This window comes from Gigantopelta aegis, chromosome 3 (genome assembly GCF_016097555.1).
Source record: "Gigantopelta aegis isolate Gae_Host chromosome 3, Gae_host_genome, whole genome shotgun sequence".
In the NCBI taxonomy this organism is placed as follows: Eukaryota; Metazoa; Mollusca; class Gastropoda; order Neomphalida; family Peltospiridae; genus Gigantopelta; species Gigantopelta aegis.
Window position 1 is genome coordinate 55443738 of NC_054701.1, and position 15683 is coordinate 55459420.

Below are 15683 nucleotides of genomic sequence, written 5' to 3' on the forward strand. Positions count from 1 at the left end.
GCGGCGGATTCGACCTCATTTCACGTTCTCCTTTTGCTCAAGCAAGTCGAAATGGCGTCTGGTATTTCTGTTCAGCAAGATTGTGTCGATTGTTATTCGGAACAGAAAAAGGGTCACGAGTACCGAATTGTGACTTACATGATAAATCCAGAAAAAACAGGCATTGTTGTTTGTCAGAAATATCCAAAACAAATGGAAACGGAAGAATGTCTGAAGAAGACGAGGTCGTCACAGAAAGCGGGTTGCGACACGGCTGAAATGAGAGCACAGTTCGAAGCTTATCAAAAAAAGGAATGGGAATCTTTAGTATCTGATGAGGCGAATTTCCCACCAAAAGACTCTAGGTGGATTACAGCAGACCTGTCGTATGTTGGGAAAGGAAACACATACAATGACAAGGTTGTGCTCATTGCATGGTAAGTTAAAAGTTTCAGCCCAGTTTTGTGGTCCATAGCAATCATCATCATGCAATGCCATTTTTAATTTTAAAAATTATTCGCGATGGGTGGGTACATGTTTTATTGACACGAGACTCTTCCATTTGTAAAAAGTTTTATGTGTATTCAAATAGGAATGCCTGACATTTCGACTCCCAAGTTTGTTCACCCCCCCCCCCCCACCCCCCAAATGGGAGTTGTGTGTTCTTGAATATCTCATTCCGTCCCATTAACAGGAAAACCCTACTGCGCATGTTCAATCAAACAACCGGATAAATTTAACAACATTGTTTACCTTGTCTAATACAAAGTAAAATAATAAATTTGTAATTACTTACCTTTGTTGTCGGCGAATGTAAATTCCCACCAGGAAGTGAATATTTGTAATTTTTTAACACCATCAAAATCCATCCCAAGTGAACGTGAATGCTGGTCAACTCGCCCCAAACTTTACTGTCCGTAAATAATTGTGACAAAATTAAACATGGATGTCAACAACTTTGGTGTCATTTATTAAATTACTATTACAGTGAAACTCCACTTTACAACCACTTATTAAATGGTTTTATATTGGGCAGATCTTAACCTTTAGACTACTGGATTAATTTTTAACAAAAACGACAGTGGGTACAAGTTTATAATTTTTACTGACATATTCACTTAAATGTTTTATAAATACATGAAATAAAGTTCATATATGAATTGGTAAGTATTATTTTCGTGGGTTTTTGTGATTTTTATTATTTTTAGATCAGCTAATGGTGATTAAAATTAGGCAAAAAATCGAAAAAGTTGCATTTACTTACGGGAATTTGTGGCCAGCTGTGCGGTATTTATGCCCATTATTCCCGATAACAGTGGTTTTCTGACCAGAATGTTTTTTAAAACCCGAACTATGATTCATATTGCAATATTTGGTGATTTTCTTTGTTGGTAAAACGATCAAAATTTATTATCAAATTAGCTGTCACAATCAGCTATCGATTCCTGAAAATGACTGCGACATGCCGCCATTGTTGTCAAGCGAAAATACTTGCTGAAAATCGCTTTTTGAACTTTAAATTTTAAGGTATTTTCAATTGAAAAAATCAAAACAAAAGCCACCATTTTGAAAAAAAATCTTTTTTCTTTTATTATATTTCCATTTCCGGTGAGTGTCGTGTGCAAAACGGTGGGAAATATGAATTGGGGAATGCACTGTATACAGTGTACAGTATGTCGACTGACGTGACGTCGGGCGAGATATCTCGCCTGCAGTACTCAGAAGGTTAATATCAGATAAATAATAATCTATAACATGACTGTTTGCCCCCAGTTTGACCTGTTCGCCCCATGTACCAGTTCTCCCCCAAGTCGCTTCGCCCCAAACTTTTAGTCAGTTCACCCCCAACTCCCAATTATTTGTTACTTTTAAATAATTATTGTATTGTTAAACAGGCATGTTAAAGTGTGCGCACATGTTTTTCTTTTCTTAGAGGGAAGGGATTGTTGTCTTTCCACGATTTGGACGGATCATGAGTCAATCGGGGCACCAATGATATAATCACCAGTTTCATTAATTTATTTATATGTATATAAAATGTTTCATAAAATTAAAGAGCACTTTTACACACAGGGTTGCACTAGAGGAAGCTCGGGGCACACAGATGGGTCCAGACCACATATTCACATCGATAGTTTTCTCTTTATGGGGGCAAACTGGTTCTGCACGTGGGGGGCGAACGGACATCCTATTTGGGGGGCGAGCTGGCTTGAGAGGGAAACATCTGGTACCCAAACTGTCAAGCCTATTTTAACGACGGTTGTGAGTTTGACCATTATTTCATTAAATGAATGGGGGAAAAATATCTATCTGGTCACCACAAAACAAAAATAATTAACAATGTCAATGGCTAAGAAAGAACATTTTAGATTTATTGCTCTAAATGTTGTAATCGAGTGGACGAATTGTCAGAGGTTTGTGAACAAAACGTCCAAAGGACGAACCATCTGGAAAGCAGGTTTTTTTTTAAAAATTATTTTTTAATTATTTTCAGTCCTTGCCTTTTGAAAAACAAAGGCGAGTGAAAAATTGCACACATGAAAAACTGCGCTCATCAAAATGCTACGGCGAGTGAAAATAAAGCATTTATAATGTTTCCTTCTAATTTTATGTTTGGTTCATTAGTGTAGTTCGACTTTTCCCTTTCACGAATGGAGTTATAGTTCATTAAAACGTTTCAGGAGTAGTACTATAGAAATATAATTATGACATGTATACACTGATGCAGACAATTTTATTTTTTAATTACAATATGTACTATTTAGATAATTTGATGCACACGATTATATATATATATACCTTTTCAGTGTTAGATGGTTTGATGAACGTGCAGCTAAATATATATATTGGAATCAACTGTCTTGAATTCAATTATGTACAACAAACATGATTAAGATAGTTGGGATGGGAAAAAACCCACTGGTTCCCGAGGAGGTGGTTTATGAACTACGACCCAAGCATATCAGGTGTGCACTACTGACTCGCATTATTAAAACATTAAAAAAAAACACCTTGTGAAACGTGGGCCTACAATTACTTCAATTGATAGTGTTAGTTGGGACATTGACATTCACGTGGTATTTGACCGACCTCGGTGGCGTCGTGGTTAGGCCATTGGTCTACAGGCTGGTAGGTACTGGGTTCGGATCCCAGTCGAGGCATATTTTTAATCCAGATACTGACTCCAAACCCTGAGTGAGTGTTCCACAAAAGGCTCAGTGGGTAGGTGTAAACCACTTGCAGCGACCAGTGATCCATAACTGGTTCAACAAAGGCCATGGTTTGTGCTATCCTGCCCGTGTGGAAGAGCAAATAAAAGATCCCTTGCCGCCTGTCGTAAAAGGGTAAGCTATGTGGCAACAACGGGTTTCCTCTATAAAAAAAAACCAGTGTCAGAATGACCATATGTTTGATGTCCAATAGCCGATGATAAGATAAATAAAACAAACTTTACTTTTTTTTCACGTGGTATTTTTAATTCAACAATTATGCAACCAGTCTCCCTCCCTCAACATTTTGTAACACATCATTTAACCTACTGCTACAAGTTACGAACAGCTCTGACAGCATTACTAAATTGATCTAGAATGGCCCCAATGTTGTTAATAACAAAATACAGAAAATCTGTCATTGCAAAGGATTTGATTCCAAACGTGGGATGCCATAATAAAGATAATAAAAACCCCATAATTTTAGACACCATCATCAATGCGTAATAAGTTGTCAAGTAGACCGGCTTGTGTGTGCAGAATTCCAAAGAGTAAAAATAATCCGATAGCTCTGATTGGTCAATATGCCACAGACTACTGTGACTTTCTAACAAACGAAACAAAAATTAAATAGTTGGAAATGATCATTGATTACTGTTACTATAGTGTGTACATATATACATGTCTAAATAACATAAGCATATTTATTAATCTGTGGCTGAAATACAAATATTTAAATGAAGTTTTATTTGGATTTTTTTTTAAAGATAAAAAAGAAAAATAATAGACGTAAAAAATACCTAGGCTTATTCCTACATACCTATTATCATTTCTTTTCCTTTTTATTATTCCGTCTAATTTATTTATTTAATTTTTTTTTTTTTAAAGAAAGTATAAAATTACACTATTGCCGTTTTCGGAACCTTGCGTAAGCTTTGTAGGCTATCAGTTGTGGACTAATCGAGACAATTTTACCGACTTCGTTGATTTCCGTAACGAATTCATTTGTGTAGGCTACAGAAGCCACTATTTAATTCAATCCCATTTCTCTTTTTGTCATAACTATATGAACAGTATAAATGAGTTAACCTTATCAGACGTGATCTATTACCTTACAAAAGTGGACTGTTTCTAATTAATAATAAATTAAATAGGCAAAGAATTTTGATCGGATTAGTACGTCTTCGAAGATGTCTGTTAAACCTGTGTTTTCCGATTTGTATAGCAAAGATAAGTACCAGTCACATTTTTAAATCTTGCATGGACGCTACCGTTCTCATAAAAAAATTTCCTGGTATTATTAAACAGATCTTTCTATCAGCTACATACGGTAAATAGGGGCAATCAATATACAAAATTATTTTACGTGCGCTGTTAAGTGTAACGTTATTTTTCACACTCACCAGATTGAAATTGCGTGCGCTGTACTAGCGCAATCACACCCGCGCACCTTAAAATGCAAGGTCTGTAAAAAAAAATGTATGGGACTAATATATGGAATTAATAAAGGACTGACAGGTGGATATTTTGCCATTAAAATGATGGTATATTAATTTAAAAAATGGTAAATGATATGAGTTGATTAACAGTGTGGGACGAGTTGACCACCTGCATTGGGGGCGAGTTGAATTGAATATAGAATTTTTTTTTTCTTGTGCTAACATTTATAGCTGGCAAAAAGAAAGAAAAAGCTTTAGTCTATAAACAGTAAAAAAAACCCCTACTAATACCACCACCCCCGACACCCCCGACAAACACACACTTTAAGAGTGTCAGTCATGTGACTTGTAACTAAATAGACAAAACTAGTGCAGATGATGGACATTACTGCTGTCAAATCTAGTCTCTTCATTTATATAGGTTTTATTATATTATAACCTTTGGATATGGTTTCTGTATGCAATAATAGAATTACCTCTACTGTACATGGCCATCGAAATAGGTCGAACGGTCGTTCAGGTTACCGGGAGGTTACCACATGTAAGAAAAGTCTAACGATGTTTCGTTCTCAACAAAAGTTTCAACGTAACAGTAGTTTGTTTTTTCGGAGTGTAAAAGTTTGACTTAAACAGGCAATGCATTCCAGACTTCCGCAATTAGTCAGTTCGCGTTTAAGCAGCGTCCACTAGATGAATTTATTTCCAGATTTCGTTAGTCGTATCGATAACAGGAATTAATTCCCAACTTTCACATAGTTGTGGTAACCTATAGGTTACCAGGCTATATTTTGTGGTAACCTGTAAATGAGTTACCAGACAATGCTTATTTCGATGCCTGTGTACAAGGATTTAATTTTTATGGTCTGCAGGATAAAGATAATAACTAGTTAATGACGTCGAATATCTGCTTTATCCTGTTACGGCTGAATGAGAAATTCTCTTTCTTACCTTCACAGGATAAAGCAGATGTGCGACGTTATTAACTCTAGTTCTCCATTTACCATTAGTACAGGGCTCGAATTTAACGACTGCCATGGAGTAACGTAGAGGTAAATGTACTTCGCCCAGTATGATTTTTATATCTATTAATATATTTGTTTGTTTTCTTATACATTAACAAAACGTTTTCTTTTACAGGTGTCCTGATGATGCTAGTATCGGTAGAAAGATGATTGCGGCAAGTAGCATAGATGCTTTCAAGAAAAAGTTGAGCATCTCAGCAGCACATATACAAGCAAATGACTATGATGATATAAAATACGAGAACGTCATAGCGTTCCTGGAAGCCCATTAAGCTACATCTTGTGAAATAAACTTTTCAGTGCCGACTTTGAAATAACTAACCTACAAGTTTGATAATGAAGAATGAAAAATTGTGTACAGCTTAAAGAACAAAAATCTTCAAATGTTGAATTTTGTAAAATTCTCTACTGACTAAAATTAAAAAAACAACACATCTTGTATTAACTATGGTTTGTGTTGGATTTGGTGTCGTTTATCACCGTGTTCTTCACAAGAATGTAATTTGGGCCGTTTTATGGTTCATTATTGATGATCCATGTAAATTACAGATTATAAAAAGTTTAAAAAACATACTGTACATTGTAATGCTTGTATATGTTTCATATTACACCTTGAATAACTTATGTATGCACCCAAACATGGAATAGTTAGGTGTTTTTTTAGTTTATTATTATTTAAAAAAAAAATTAAATCCTATATTTTAAAACCTAAGTCTAGTTACCTTCATTTACATTAAAAAAAACTATAGCTGATTTTGCATTACAGTACTTAAGCATATAGTAATTACTATTGGTGTGAACATAATTGCTTTCTAGTGTAACTCACATATACATCACTGACAGTTATTAGTAAACAAACTTGATTCTAGACTGTTATCCACTGGACTATATTCAGTTTCTTCCCATCGATATAAATCGTCATTTGTTTGACATTAAAGTTATTAATGCTCATTGATTTGTGGTATATTTTACAAACTAAAACCAGTTTAAAATGTTCACTGGTCATGGGATAATCATAGTATATCTTGACCACTGTGCTCGCATATCATTTTCGTACATATAATTTGTCATTGGTGAGACATTAAAGCTTTTAATTGTATGTGTATTTGTTTTGTGGTATACTTTGATCTACATCAAAAGGTAACCAATGAATTGGCATATAGTTGTAATGAATAACTTGAAATTCATATAAAAACAATGTTACTAGTTTTAAACCCATACCCACTTGCATAGGGCTCCAATGTAACATTGGCACCGATGGGGTCTTGGGAATGCAATACAGAATGTGGATTGGGAGGGATATTGGGTAACTCCCAAGGTGATTTTTTTTTTTAAGTCATCTGGTTAGCTACTATGTGTAAACAAAAGTTTAAAACTAAAAGGGCACCCTTGCAGTCTCATAGCATTGTAGATCAACAGAATGTTATTATTTCAGTTTTATTTCTCTGCAGTTTTGTACATTTGAAATGTGACCACAGAGCTAAAAAAAAAAATCTAATGTTTATTTTCTGTAAAAGTAACTTTTAACATTTGATGAATGCTGGCTCAAAATTGCCGAGTCTGTAAGCCATTTCACCTACACTTAGGGTGAAAAAAATGCTTTGGGCTACAAATTTTTACGTTTAAATTGCATGCACTGTTATTTCGTGTTGATAAATTTCATTTCTGAATTGTGTGAGGGCAAATGCTGAAAAGCCAGCGATTTCACCTGAATATTACTTTTAATTTTAATTTAAAGGCAGAAATGTACAGCTAGTAATGGGTAGACAAATGGTGTGGTGTCTGTACATGTATGGGTTTAAAATTTTATGTATGGTTGTGTTTATTTGAATTTTAGCTTTCGTCACAGAGCAACATGCCAATTCCTAGGTTCCATTCTGACATGAACAGACTACATCTAAAAACAAATTTGTTAAATTTGTTTTTTTATTTCAAGTAGCCACATTGTATACCACATGCAGAATATTTTTTTATTGTCTCGCCTTTACAATCTAAAAAAGCGTGATATAGGTATTTCCCGGCGTTGTCAATTTGTATGTTAAAAGGTTTGTTTAATACGAACGAGTCCTAGGTTGGTTTAGCTTGAATTAGGCCTGCTTTCTATTAACACAACTTATCGTTACAGTGCGTATACATATATGATATTTACATATATAATACGCAAATTCGTTCAGTGATGTCATAACGTAAAGCATTTATTTTGGCTTAAAGTACACCTACAGCTTAAAATTTTGTATAGTAATCAGCTTGTGAAAATGCACACACTGAAAAGTGCACAGAAATGCACAACGTGCTGAATCGTATTAATGGAAAGCAGGCAAAAACAACCCACGATACTAAAGTGATAACATATTTTTCTTTGGGACTTAGTAATTGGTCAGGCGAGACGTAGCCCAGTGGTACAGTGCTCGTTCGACGCGCGGTTGGTTTGGGATCGATTACTGTCGGTGGGCCCATTAGGCCATTTCTCGTTCCAGCCAGTGCACCACAACTGGTATATCAAAGGCCGTGGTATGTACTACCCTGTCTGGGATGGTGCATATAAAAGATCCCTTGCTTCTAATTGAAAAGAATAGCCCATGAAGTGGCGACAGCGGGTTTCCTCTCTCAATATCTGTGTGGTCCTTAACCATGACTGACACCATATAACCGTAAATACAATGTGTTGAGTGCGTTGTTAAATAAAACATTTCTTTCTTTCTTAATTGGTCAATTCTGTGGTTTTAGATGGGAAAGTCTACTTAATAGTTTTACAGAACTATTTACAGTAATAAACCATGTCCATTTCCATTTTAGGGGCGAAGGGTAATGTACACAATACCGGTATGTATTTTTGTGTCTAGACGGTGTCAAATTGGCTCGTCTAGTTACCAATCAAATACACACCTGCCAATCAGGAATCCTAGGTGGAGAATACACCAATTAAGTAAGAAAACCTATCATTTCAGTACATAGGTTAATGCATGAACAAAACATGGTATAATTATTTGACTTGGTTAGCCACTTTGACAATGGTGGTTTATTTTGTATTAAAAAATAATATATACTTATTGCTGGCTTACTGGGATGCATATTATTACAGAACCTTGCAATGCATGACTACTTTATCATCCTGCAAAAACCAGGTAGATTTGTTTCTCTAGTTCTAAGACTCATTCTTGACGTTATGCGTTAAGTATTACGTAACCACCAACTCGCTAGAGGACGTATTCACTTGGATGGAACAAGATGGCTGCACCCGTTATATCTAATAGCCGTCGCATTTAAGTTTTGTTAATTAAATATAATAATATACTTGTTGATATTAAGCAACAATATGTATTATACATCGTTGAATATGCATACCAGTCAAAAGCCTTGCTTAAGCATTCCTTTAAACAAAAACGGGCACATATTGCATTTTTTTTTCGATATGGTTATTGAACATGTTTCTGATGGTCCTAGTGTTTGCATTAGGTCTTAATATATATTTATTTCTATAGTCCGTCCCATAGGGAATGCCTTTTTTCATACTATTGAATTTACTACAAGTTATTTATTTCTGAAAATTCACAAAATTAGTGTGTTATTTCCAAAACAATTTTACTTTTCTTCTCGCGTCGAACCAAACTTGAGTCATTTACAAAAAACATTTTTATAGAATGAAGGGACTGATTATAAGTACAAAATTATTGTGATGCCAAATCCGGTTAGGATGATCAATCCATCAATTTATTTGCATATCATAACTGCTCCTTAAAGGAAATTTCCCAGACTATCATACAAGTACAACTTGGGATGGTGGTGTGTTGCATGCCATAACAAGGTCACTTGACTACCTTTCACAAAGGACTGCACATTAAGGAAATGTCATATAGGACCATCAAATCTTGCATGCATTACAACTTTAAATGGTAGTGTGTTGTGTACCGTAACTAGATAAATGACCTACTTTTTACAAATTGCTCCTCCATTGAATTTTCCTTTCTTGAATGTATTTTATGGGGGAGCATGACCTTACACCCCAAAAAAACTGTGCCACAGTTGAGACCCTGTTTATGATTTCCTGCATATGTGCTTGCATTACAGGAAACCCTTGTCCAGGTCATATCTTCCTATCAACTGATATAGGATTATCAAACCATGCATGCTAATATACCTTAAGATGGCAGTATGTTGCTAACCATTATTGGGTAACTGCACCTTATTTTTTATGGTTCTAGATCAAATTCCTTCTGCTAGGACATTTGGACCTACTTTTCATTACTGACCCTATCGAGCCAAAATAATTTGTTAAAATTCCTTACTTTGCCTTAAGTTAATAGTATATAGGCCCTACATGTACATAAACTGTCAATACAAATGTCATCATTGTACCCATGCTAAAACACACTTCAAATGCCAACAGTAACGGTTTCAGAGCTGACCTATCCAAAAACATTATCCATGGTCACACTAACAGCAATATCGTATGCACAGGCTTTGTAAATATGGCCATACATGTACATGTATAAATATTGAAGATCAATACTTTTAACTTTAAACTTTGTGCGCTAATAGATTTGCCATTCTTGTGGGGAAAACTACAAAAATGCTAGCACTACTGTGAAGAACAGACTTGCAGAGGTATTGTTTAATAGACATTTCCTATTTTGTATAGATATTAAAAAACTTGTCCATTATGTCAGCACTTTTATTACGGGATGCACGGTCAATAACCATTAGTTTCAGTGGATCCATTAACCCAATTGGATTTTTTTCTTGTTCCAACCAGTGCACCACAACTGGTAAAAGGATATGGTATGTGCTTTCCTGTCTCTGGGAAGTGCATATAAAAAATCCCTAGCTGCATTATGAAAATTTTTTCAGAATTACCAAATGTTTGACATTCAATAGCCGATGATTGATTAATCAGTGGTGGTGTTAAACAATGATGCACATTTCCATGTGTAAAAATAATAATTGGTTGACTCGAGGTTGCAGGACTCCTTTCAAATTCACCTGTTATGGACATTTTCACAGATAGAGAAAATATAACGCACACAAAGTGGTATCATACTACCATCTGTGCTGCCTCTGATGGAACTATATTTACATTTGTTATAAATAATCTCATCAATTGATCCTGCACATAATCTTCACTTGTATAATTTGTGTGCTTGCACACCATGTAAACAATCGAGTTCAGTTCGGCTAAATTGTCTTAAACTCGTCACAAATGAATGAATCCATAAAATCTGGCACTTTGACTGTCCGAAACGGATAACTTGCAGTTGTTGAACCTGCTAATGGCATGGCATAAATTTGTGGAGCTTTCACTTAACTCAATTCTGTCGGCCATCCTTTAAAGAGATTAAAAAAAAAAAATTAAAAAAATTCACACTAGGTAGTATTATTTTATAGATATAACATTTGTTCCAAAGCAAAAGTTAATGATTGTTAGGAAGCCACCATTGTGCAGCTGATTCAGCAAGTTTATATTATATTTTTTATATGTACATTATTATAGGAGAGCTGGACGTGGAATCTAGTTTGGGTTGCTGTAAACAGTAGGAAGATCAGAAACACTGAATCTACAGACATTAATATAATATATATATGTATGTATCGGCTAACTGAAATGTATAGTAATAAGGGCCAGAGCAAAGGAGCTGTAGTGGATGATTATCAAATCATTTCAGCTTTTCATTAGTACTAGCAGTCTGCAGATTGGGGACAGGAGGATGCTTGCATGCATAAAAACAAGTATAAACATAAAACACCTTTATACTATTCAAGTGAAACTGCATTGGTTTAAACAACACTAAAGCACATTGATTTATTAATGATTGGATACCAAATATTGGTAATTTTGACATACAGACTTGGAGAGCAAAACTGCTATATTTTTCCATTAGCAGCAAGGGATCTTTTATATGCACAATCCCACAGACAGGATTATAAGACTCCATCATATATGGTCATGTGGGATAGAAAAAGTACACCCTTGGTGGTGGAAATTTTGACCTGGGACGAGGCATATGCTGGAATCTTTCTCTCATTCAATAAATGAACCATTATTGTACACGAACAGACAAAGATGGCTGAACAAGTAACTTTTATTTGACCATTTTATCATAAACTGCACTATTATATTTGCAGTATATGTTTCATGTGTTAAATAAAATTTAACACTACAAATTAACAAGATCGCTTTTATAATGAAGGTTTTAGTAACAAAATATTAATTAAAAACTCTGCCTAATGACCTCGGGTCATTATCCCACATTAATACGACATCATATATTACCAACGACGTCATGTTAAAAGCAAGCACGTGATGTCCCATTTAGGATAGAAATTTCTTACATAGCTTTCTTTCATGGGGTAGCTCTGTCCTACATACTTGAGGATGAGAGAAATACCATGGTGCACTGGCTGGAATGAGATCTAGCCCAATGGGCCCAGACAGGATTGATTCTAAACCGAACCTGCATCAAGCGAGCACTTTACCACTGGAAAACATCCCATAAATAGCTAGAGTGGGAGGTGAGAGATTTGACTGCTTTAACAGGATCCAGACAATATCCAATTTTTACTATCACTATCGCACAAAAATTAAGTCGTCCCTCGATATTAATTTGTGTTGATTTAAATGCAATTTTCTCCAATAATTAGAGGCAATTGCTAGAAAAAACAACAGCAGGATTGAGGTTCAATTTTTAAAGATGAAAGCAGAACATTATACATTCCTTAAATGTAAATAGAACATTTTATGTTTTTGTTTTTGTTTATGAAGTAATTGTCAGTGTCCTGTCATCAAGGCCATCTCAATTTAAAAACAAACATTATAGCCTCAAGCCTTTTAGGACTTTTAGTACAGCATTTACCACCCCCCCCCCCCCCAAACTAAAAAACTTTCAGAAATTTCTACATGTGCAACGATACATTCCACTTTCCACACAATACTAGTCATGTCCTAAAACTAGTGTCTGTCTCACAAACATTAGTGTCTAGCGAGTAAGAAATGTCATCGCTATGAGCTATTAGGAATGTACCACACGGCTATATTTGGCTCTCTACCAAAGTAAAAGCTTTTTTTATGTAAAGTAGTAAACTACGAGTGTTAATGTTTCACAATACCAACACCTTAATGTTTTGCAAGACCAGTATGTTACTAATTTGTATGCAGTTGGTTAAGTCATAAGTAGCTTGATATATGTAATACGCACAATGTAACAACACACCTAACTTCTCATTGGTCACTGTTATGTCACATGGGTTTTCGTTTCATATATATTGCACTGCTCTGGTTTTGTGAACAGATAAATCATGATATTGCCTCTGGCCTCTGTCAATTTTTCTTTTTTTGCTTCATAACATCTTATTGGTCTCATCAAGGTGCCACACTTAAATATTAATTTTGCTTTATCATTTACCACATGATGTTTATTTAAATCTCCAATTTGTGCATCATGTATTAATAGTAGTGTTGTAAATGGTATACCCGTGTAGTTGTTGTATCATCGGCGTACATAGGGGGTTTGATGGGTTCGACCGAACCCCCCCTGAAATTGCTTTTTTTTAATAAATTTAATATATCTGACATTATTATATTTACTCAACATAGAAATATATGCCCAATATCTCTGCAATCTATTTTGGAATCCCCCTTTTCAAAATCCTGTGTATTGGAACCCCCCCCCCCTTTTCAAAATCCTATGTACGCCCATGTGAATCCACCTACATTGGACTACATGTGCATGATTATATTCCCAAGTCATGCAATGCCGATTTTTGACTTTGAGATAACCTGCCTAACCATGCCATTTTACAAAATTTACTTAGGACACACCAGATACCAGATACATGTATTCAGGTGAACAAATGGAATATGTTTATTTTTTGTTTTAGCTATGTTAATGAGGATGGGTTCAGTTGAAACCATTACCACTTCACTAGCTAGCCTGCCTGGCCACCATCTTGAAAGATGGCTCCACCACTACTGTTTAAACATTTGTGTACCAACAAATCCTTAACCAAAGGTAGCCTAATAATAAGTATGTGTCTGTGAAACCTCTCTGCAGTAAGAAGCAATTTAACACATATTTTACCATTTACTTAAAAATATTTATTACCCCAGTGAGCACTCATAATTGGGGAAATAAAAATAATATTTCACCAAGTAGTTGTCATACATTGGTGTAATATATACTCTTCAAAAAAAGAAACGCAAAAGGGTACAAATGGGTTATAACTCCGATTTTATGTTTCCTACCGGTTCATGCTTTGTGAATATAAGGTCATTGCATGTCCCAAACACATTCCCACGATTACATTCGATAAAACGCAGCTACTGTACAATAAAGTTCCAAAATGTGAATATTCGCAAAAACGCAGCCACGTGCAAACCATGTCACCACTGCACGTGCGTTGTCTGCACGTGCAACATGAACACCGACAGTATAAAAGTGCAGGGTGTTCGCTTGCCTGGCCTCTGTATCTGGCCGACAGTTGACAATCCAGGACATGCCCCGTCTCAGTGAACCGCAGAGAAACAATGCCATCGGCCGACTAGACGCAGGCGAATCCAAAACGGCCGTTGCCAGGGCATTCCATGTGTCCCCAAGCACCATCTCCAGACTGTGGGACCGTTACCAGCAACATGGATCAACACGTGACCTCCCTAGATCCGGTCGACCACGGGTCACTACCCCCGGGCAGGACCGCTACATCCGGGTACGTCACCTTCGGGAACGATTGACTACTGCCACCTCCACAGCCGCAGCAATACCAGGTTTGCGCAGGATATCCGACCAGACCGTACGGAACCGCCTACGTGAGGTAGGAATTCGTGCCAGACGTCCAGTTCGAGGTGTCATCTTAACACCACAACACCGTCGACTCCGACTGCAGTGGTGCCAGATTCATCAACAATGGCCTCAACTGCGATGGAGACAGGTGTGGTTCAGTGACGAGTCCCGATTTCTGCTCCGACGTCATGATGGAAGATGTCGCGTGTATAGGCGTCGTGGTGAACGTTATGCGGCAAACTGCGTGCAGGAAGTGGACAGATTCGGCGGGGGTAGTGTCATGGTGTGGGCAGCCATCTCACACACTGGAAGAACTGACCTGGTCCACGTGCAGGGCAACCTGAATGCACAGGGCTACATTGACCAGATCCTCCGGCCACACATCGTTCCAGTTATGGCCAACGCCAACGCAGTGTTCCAACTTGACAACGCCAGGCCTCACACAGCACGTCTCACAACGGCTTTCCTACAGAACAACAACATTAATGTCCTTCCTTGGCCATCGATATCACCTGATTTGAACCCAATTGAGCATCTATGGGACGAGTTGGACCGACGCCTCCGACAGCGACAACCACAGCCCCAGACCCTGCCCGAGCTGGCAGCAGCCTTGCAGGCCGAGTGGGCCACCAACCCCCGGGACGTCATCCGTACTCTGGTTGCTTCAATGGGCAGGCGGTGCCAGGCAGTTGTCAACACACGCGGAGGCCACACCCGGTATTGACTCCAGATGACCTTGACCTTGGTGGTGTGTCCTGTCACTTACTCACAATGGACTAGAGTGAATTGTGAACAATCCTGCGACATTTGGTAATTATCGGACTCACCATTCAATAATTAAATCAATTCTCCAAATGTTACGACAATGTGGTTTTGCGTTTCTTCTTTTGAAGAGTATATATACAGAACTTCACATACGTTGTTTTCGCTTCCTATTTATTGCACAAGTTTATTTTGTACAAGAATATATACCACGAGACCACATAGCGGTCGAGTGGTATGTTCTTTTGCAAAATAAACGAGTGCAATAAATAGGAAGCGAAAAGAACTTATGTGAAGTTCTGTATTTATTACATACCTTCTTTTGTTTTACAAAAACAGCTTTTAATTTAAAGTCATAACACTTTGTTAAATCTATGATCAAAACTCCTTTCATGGATTTGCTTAACGTTAAGAATCATACTCTGTGGCAGCCTTGCCAAATGTTTCAAATACTATGTGACGTAATTTTTAAATCGTATATGATGTCAGTAAATAAAAGGC

At 36.7% G+C, this 15683-nt stretch overlaps 1 protein-coding gene across 1 annotated transcript; it reads left to right on the plus strand.

The window, feature by feature from the left end:
• Positions 1 to 6600, plus strand: LOC121368271 (cofilin-like). Its single transcript, XM_041492928.1, has 2 exons — positions 1 to 416; positions 5765 to 6600. Exons 1-2 carry the CDS (start codon positions 52 to 54, stop codon positions 5919 to 5921), a joined length of 522 nt encoding a protein of 173 aa, XP_041348862.1. The 5' UTR covers positions 1 to 51; the 3' UTR covers positions 5922 to 6600.
• Positions 6601 to 15683: the final 9083 nt, after the last annotated feature.